Here is an 8,135-nt window from a genome sequence, read left to right on the forward strand (position 1 = left end):
TTGTGTTGTGCATATTTTGCATATATCTGTATTACTATTATTACTAGCCAAGCTACAACCCTAGTTGGAAAAGCAAGATGCTATAAGCCCAAAGGCTCTAATAGGAAAAATAGCCCAGTGAGGATAGGAAATAAGGAAATAAACAAATGATGAGAACAAATTATCAATAAATTATTGTAAAAACAGTAGCGACATCAAAACAGATATGTCATATATAAACTATTAACAACGTCAAAAACAGATTAGTCATATATAAGACTCATGTCAGCCTGGTCAACATAAAAATTTCTCTCTCTCTCTCTCTCTCTCTCTCTCTCTCTCTCTCTCTCTCTCTCTGATTAGATAGATGTATGACTTAAAAAATTATTGTTTTAGACATGCTACATATCCTTATAATATACAGATAGAAACACTGATAAACAATGGTACATACAATGCTTATCATTATTATTAGGGTAGGCAGACGTAGTATTGTCTTTGATAAAGTTAAATGCAGACCTACTGTGTATTTTTACTTTGCATGTATAAGCTACATGGTTGGAATAAATTAGAGGAAAAATTATACATTTCAGGAATACATTTAAATGCAATCATGCGTATTTTGAACCAAATCATAAGCAGGTTCAAATAAAGTAAATCAAATGAATGTTTACAAAAAATATTCATGAAATGCTTAAAGTAATTAGTCCGTACACATTCTATATACAAATATAAACCAAAGATCATATGCCTACATAGAAGCTTACGATATCTATACTTGAGCTAAAGTTATTTAGGTCTCACCTGTTGCTCGGAGGCAGATACTGTAGGTCTATGTGTTTCATGCCGCTCACACTAGGCACGAGCAGCACGACGTAGGACCAAGCCTGTCTAACTTGACGTTTTGAAAAAAAAAGTAAACGTTGTTGAATATTTATTGCCTTCAGTTCATTTTCCACTAATTGACCCATGGTGTGGGAGTTGTCACTAATATCCCGTTGACTGGATGACATTGATTGCAGATCAGAGTAACAGAGGTGATAAGTGTCACAACTGAGATGGTGTGGGTATGTGTTGAGGATGAATGGGAGGGAGTGAGTGAGGAGGGCTTGGGAGGAACCTGTCAGGTATTAGAAGATTGAGAGGGAGGCAGAGAATTAAAATGGTAATATAAGGTGAAGGATAATATGGAGAGAAGAGGTTTGGTGGAAGAGGGTGCATTTGATTGAAGGTATTGGAGAGGGCTCATTAAACAACCGACCCCTTAATGTACGGATAAGGGAGGGAAAGATTAGTTCAGTGAGGGCACTTATCATAGCCCTTTCCGCAGTATCTGTTCTCCCTCTTTTCCACTTCTTTTCACAAGGTTCCAAGGGTATGGAGTTCCTAGACTGATTCTCAGGCAACAGCATCAAATGGGGTAGGAGACGCTGGAGCACCACATCTGATTTTATGTGGAATATAGGATAATATTAATATAAATATACAGAAATGTTGGCAAGGGCATGTACTGTAGTGCACATGTAATGCATAATAACGTTTGTGTGTATATATATATATATATATATATATATATATATATATATATATATATATATATATATATATATATATACACCCAGCAACAAAACAGGCGACTTGGAGAAATCATGTCCTTCTTGCCCTGAAAGGTTGCCGACGTTAAACAACGTAGACATCGTTAGGATGGTTCGAATGTGAGGAGCAGGAAATTTACCGATATCACTCAAAGAAATGCGATGAAGAGAGAGAACGTTTTTATTCTTATAAGAAATGTAATCTAATATTATTCCGAAACTAATTCCTCTAAAGATTTTATCACAATTTTTTGTTTGAATTTTCCTATCCAATTTCTATATAAGATTTTCTTGAATAATATTGGAAATGACTTTTCATATTAATATTCATAACATGGAAATATCCTTCGTTTGCATTTTCTTAAGCAATTCCCCCCCACCCTCTCTCTCTCTCTCTCTCTCTCTCTCTCTCTCTCTCTCTCTCTCTCTCTCTCTCTCTCTCTCTCCCCCCACATACATACACACTGTAGCCTACGTATTATATGTAGGGGCTAATAATGTATCATTTCAAATAGCAACTATTGGGTCACCAATCATTAATAAGCGGCCTTTGTTCAAAATTTCGAAGGTAATGAGGTTTAAAGGTTTTGTTGTTGATTTCAGTGTTTTCCTTTGCTTTCGATCATAAGCCACGTAGCTCGGTGTGGTTGGGGTCAGCTTTCGGCACGGGCTACTTGGTCTGGCCCTCTTGGAGAAAATGGTATTATCTGCTATATCAATTTTATTAGTTTAAAGTAGGAAATTTAAAATGCATTATCAGTCAACATAATCTATATTGTTTCAGAAATGCTTGATGTAAATAAAATATGACAAAATGACTTGCAGTGAAAGTTCATTGGTGCATTATTTTAGTGATATAGGATATAGGGTATAACAGATTAAACTATCAACACACTGTTTGCTCAAATTATCTGGTTCGGCGTCAATAACCTTAGATGTCAGGATGACAAAAAAATCCTAATCAAACAATCAAATTATCTGGGCAAGTCGCCCGTACATATTCCTGTCGAATTCAGGAATCTGTTCTTAGACTTAAAAGCAACCCTTCACTATGATAGCTGATTAGTGAGTTTGCAACACGTGGTTATTTATCATGAATATATATCAATAACAACGTGTTGCAAACACACATCAGCTATCATAGTGGAGATGAGTTGATTTTAAACCTAAGAACTGATTCCTGAATTCGAGAGGAATATGTACGGTAGACTTGTAATAAACTTGTATTTGTCTTGATAGCATGGTTGGTTACAGTCTCTACAAGCATGGCTTCGGCTAAGAGGCATAGGTTTGAATTTATGACCAGCCAGAAGCTGTCATTGTAAATGAATTTCTAGTGGATATTCATTCCCAAAGATAGAATTCGATATTAAATGCCATTGTGGTTGATATTTACATTAATTAAAATCTAGTGTTACTCATATATATATATATATATATATATATATATATATATATATATATATATATATATATATACAGTATATATATATATATATATATATATATATATATATATATATATACAGTATATATATATATATATATATATATATATATATATATATATATATATATATATATATATATATATATATATATATAAAATTCAAGAGGTATTAGTTTGTTAAGCGTAGTTGGAAAAGTGTATGGTAGAGTAATGATTAATAGGATCAAGGATAAAACAGAGAATGCAATCTTAGAAATACAGAGTGGTTTTAGAAGAGTTAGGGGTTGTATGAATCAGATTTTTACAGTAAGGCAGATATGCGAGAAATATTTAGCAAAAGGTAAGGAGGTGTATGTTGCGTTTATGGATCTGGAGAAAGCGTATGATAGAGTTGATAGGGAAGCAATGTGGAATGTGATGAGGTTATATGGAGTTGGTGGAAAGTTGTTGCAAGCAGTGAAAAGTTTCCACAAAGGTAGTAAAGCAGGTGTTAGGATAGGAATTGAAGTGAGTGATTGGTTTCCAGTGAGAGTGGGGCTGAGACAGGGATGTGTGATGTCACCGTGGTTGTTTAACTTGTATGTTGATGGAGTGGTGAGAGAGGTGAATGCTCGAGTGCTTGGACGAGGATTAAAACTGGTAGACGAGAATGACCAATAATGGGAGGTAAATCAGTTGTTGTTTACGGATGATACTGTACTAGTTGCAGACACAGAAGAGAAGCTTGGCCGATTAGTGACAGAATTTGGAAGGGTGTGTGAGAGAAGGAAGTTGAGAGTTAATGTGGGTAAGAGTAAGGTTATGAGATGTACGAGAAGGGAAGGTGGTGCAAGGTTGAATGTCATGTTGAATGGAGAGGTACTTGAGGAAGCAGATCAATTTAAGTACTTGGGGTCTGTTGTTGCAGCAAATGGTGGAGTGGAAGCAGATGTACGTCAGAGAGTGAATGAAGGTTGCAAAGTGTTGGGGGCAGTTAAGGGAGTAGTAAAAAATAGAGGGTTGGGCATGAATGTAAAAAGAGTTTTATATGAGAAAGTGATTGTACCAACTGTGACGTATGGATCGGAGTTGTGGGGAATGAAAGTGACGGAGAGACAGAAATTGAATGTGTTTGAGATGAAGTGTCTAAGGAGTATGGCTGGTGTATCTAGTGGATAGGGTTAGGAACGAAGTGGTGAGAGTGAGAACGGGTGTAAGAAATGTGTTAGCAGCTAAAGTGGATATGAATGTGTTGAGGTGGTTTGGCCATGTTGAGAGAATGGAAAATGGCTGTCTGCTAAAGAAGGTGATGAATGCAAGAGTTGATGGGAGAAGTACAAGAGGAAGGCCAAGGTTTGGGTGGATGGATGGAGTGAAGAAAGCTCTGGGTGATAGGAGGATAGATGTGAGAGAGGCAAGAGAGCGTGCTAGAAATAGGAATGAATGGCGAGCGATTGTGACGCAGTTCCGGTAGGCCCTGCTGCTTCCTCCAATGCCTTAGATGCCGCGGAGGTAGCAGCAGTAGGGGATTCAGCATTATGAAGCTTCATCTGTGGTGGATAATGTGGGAGGGTGGGATGTGGCACCCTAGCAGTACCAGCTGAACTCGGTTGAGTCCCTTGTTAGGCTGGAGGAACGTAGAGAGTAGAGGTCCCCTTTTTTGTTTTGTTTCATTTGTTGATATCGGCTACCCCCCAAAATTGGGGGAAGTGCCTTGATTTATGTATGTATGTATGTATGTATATATATATATATGTATATATATATATATATATATATATATATATATATATATATATATATATATATATATATATATATATATTTCGTCTTTTTTTACTTGCCAAGTTACAACCCTATTTGTGTCCGATCTATCAGAGGCCAGACATGAAAGGTCTGGGACTCACTGACGGGTGTTAAGTAGCAGTAGCCTCGACGGCGAGGAGGAGGTATGCTGACTGTTAGTTCGTCACTTACCTTGCAAAAGCGGGGTCATTTCATTCATAAAAAAATACTTGAAGTATATACTTTATTCAATTGTAGCACCTCTTTGGCCCATAAAGGTGAGAAAAGATGCAGACAAAGAAGAAGAAGAAGAAGAAGAAGAAGAAGAAGAACCTCTTTGGCCCACATTATGAGGTTCCTTACCTCTAGCATCAGGGGCTTTTTGACCTCTTACTTTGAGGTGCCTTATCTCTAGCACTATGGGATTTTTTACCTCAATTTTTAGGTGCCTTAACTTTAGCTTTAGGGGCTTTATGACCTCTATTTCGAGGTGCCTTATCTCTAGCATTAGAGGCTTTGTGACCTCCTATTTTGAGGTGCCTTATCTCTAGCTTTAGGGGCTTTTTACCTCTTATTTTGAGGGGCCTTATTTCTAGCATTAGGGCCTTTTTGACCTCTTATTTTGAGGTGCCTTATCTCTAGCAGTAAGAGCTTTTTTACATCTATTTTTAGGAGCCTAATCTATAGCATTAGGGGCTTTATGACCTCTGAATTTTGAGGTACCTTATCTTCTAGCATTATAGGATTTTTTACCTCTATGATGAGGTGCCTTATCTCTAGCATTATGAGCTTTTTTACCTCTATTTTTAGGTGTCTTAACTTTAGATTTAGGGGCTTTATGGCCTCTATTTTTAGGTACCTTACCTCTAGCATTAGAGGATTTTTTACCTGTATTTTAAGGTGCCTTATCTCTAGCATTAGGGGATTTTTTACCTCTATTTTTAGGTGCCCTATCTCTAACATTAGAAGCTTTTTTACTTCTATTTTTAGGTGCCCTATCTCTAACATTAGAAGCTTTTTTACCTCTATTTTTATGCGCCTTATCTCTAGCATTAGGGGCTTTTGACCTCTGTTTTGAGGTGCCTCATCTCTAGCGTTAGGTACTTTATGACCTCTATTGTAAGGTGCCTTATCTCTAGCATTAGGGGATTTTTTATCTCTATGTTGATGTGCCTTATCTCTAGCATTAGGATCTTTTTTACTTCTGTTTTTAGGTGCCTTAACTTTAGATTTAGGGGCTTTATGACCTTCGATCAAAGGGATTAACCGGTGATGAAGTGTGGAACAGAGGTAGAGGGAGAACGCTGGCCAGATACATCGACCCCACATAAAAGTGGGAAAAGATGCAGACAAAGAAGAAGATGATGACCTCTATTTTTAGGGGCCTTATCTCTAGCATTAGGGGCTTTTTGACCTCTGATTTTGAGGTGCCTTATCACTAGCCTCTAGCATTAGGGTCTTTTTGACATTATTTTGAGGTGCCTTATTTCTAGCATTAGGGCCATTTTGACCTATATTTTGAAGTGCCTTGTCTCTAACATGAGGAGATTTTTTTACCTCTATTTTTAGGTGCCTTATCTCTAGCAATAGGGGGTTTTTTACTTCTATTTTGAGGTGTCTTATTTCTAGCACTAAGGACTTTTTTACGTCTATTTTGAGGTTCCTTATCTCTAGCATTAGAGTTTTTTTTTATCTGTATTTCAAGGTGCCTTATCTCTAGCATTAGTCTTTTTTTACCTCTATTTTGAGGTGCTTTATCTCTAGCATTAAGAGTCTTTTTACCTCTATTTTGAGGTGCCTTATCTCTAGCATTAGCTGACTTTTTACCTCTATTTTGAGGTGTCTTATCTTTAGCATTAAGGGCTTTTTGACCTCCATTTTGAGGTGTCATCTCTAGTATTAGGGGCTTTTTTACCTCCATTTTGAGGTTTCTTATCACTAGCATTAGGAACTTTTTGACCTCCATTTTGAGGTGCATTACTTCTAGCATTAGAGGCTCTTTGACCTCTATTTTGAGGTGCATTACTTCTAGCATTAGAGGCTCTTTGACCTCTATTTTGAGGTGCATTACTTCTAGCATTAGAGGCTCTTTGACCTCTTTTTTGGTGCCTTATTTATAGTATTAAGGGCTCCTTGACCTCTATTTTTAGGAGTGTTTTATATAGCATTAGGGTTTCTTTTACCTCGATTTTGAGGTGCATTACTTCTAGCATTAGAGGCTCTTTGACCTCTTTTTTGGGGCCTTATTTATAGCATTAGGAGCTTTTTGACCTCTATTTTTAGGAGCCTTATATATAGCATGTGGGGCCTTTTGACATAAGTTTTCAGGTCCATTACTTGTAGCATTAGAGGCTCTTTGACCTCTATTTTTAGGTGCCTTATTTACAGCATTAGGGTCTTTATGACCTCTTCTTTTAGGAGCCTTATATATAGCATTAGGGGCTTTTTGACCTCGATTTTGAGGTGCATTACTTCTAGCTTTAGAGGCTCTTCGACCTCTATTTTTAGGTGCCTTATTTATTGCATTAGGGGCTTTTTGACCTCTATTTTTAGGAGTCTTATTTAAAGTATTAAGGGCTTTTTGACCTCTTCTTTTAGGAGCCTTATTGAGTCTTATTTATAGTATTAGGGGCTTTTTGACCTCTTCTTTTAGGAGCCTTATTAATAGTATTAGGGGCTTTTTGACCTCTTCCTTTAGGAGCCTTATATATAGCATCAGGGGCTTTTTGACCTCTTCCTTTAGGAGCCTTATATATAGCATTCGGGGCTTTTTGACCTCGATTTTGAGGTGCATTACTTCTAGCATTAGAGGCTCTTTGACCTCTATTTTTAGGTGCCTTATTTATAACATTAGGGGCTTTTTGACCTCTTATTTTTAGGAGTCTTATATATAGCATTATGGGCTTTTTGACCTCGATTTTGAGGAGCATTAATTCTAGCATTAGAGGCTCTTTACCTCTATTTTTAGGTGCCTTATTTGGAGCATTAGGGGCTTTTTTACCTCTTCTTTTAGGAGCCTTATATATAGCATTAGGGGCTTTTTTACCTCTATTTTGAGGTGCATTACCTCTAGCATTAGAGGCTCTTTGACCTCTATATTTAGGTGCCTTATTTATAGCATTAAATGCTTTTTGACCTCTATTTTTAGGAGTCATATATAGCATTAGGGGCTTTTTGACGTCTATTTTTAGGAACCTGATATATAGCATTAGAGGGTCTTTGACCTCTCTTTTTAGGTGCCTTATTTATAGCATTAAAGGCTTTTTGACCTCGATTTTAAGGTGCATTACTTCTAGCCTTAGAGGCTCTTTGACCTCTATTTTTAGGTGCCTTATTTATAGCATTAG

The 8,135-nt window shown here is 36.9% G+C and overlaps 1 protein-coding gene across 1 annotated transcript in view; it reads right to left on the minus strand.

The window, feature by feature from the left end:
- Positions 1–1,377: 1,377 nt before the first annotated feature.
- Positions 1,378–8,135, minus strand: part of LOC137617661 (protein piccolo-like) — a 121,288-nt gene continuing 114,530 nt past the window's right edge. The window contains exon 6 of the mRNA XM_068347665.1: positions 1,378–1,423. Coding sequence (XP_068203766.1) covers positions 1,378–1,423 — 46 coding nt within the window. The remainder of the gene's footprint in view (positions 1,424–8,135) is intronic.

The sequence above is a fragment of the Palaemon carinicauda genome, chromosome 23 (genome assembly GCF_036898095.1).
Source record: "Palaemon carinicauda isolate YSFRI2023 chromosome 23, ASM3689809v2, whole genome shotgun sequence".
NCBI classification, from domain to species: domain Eukaryota; kingdom Metazoa; phylum Arthropoda; class Malacostraca; order Decapoda; family Palaemonidae; genus Palaemon; species Palaemon carinicauda.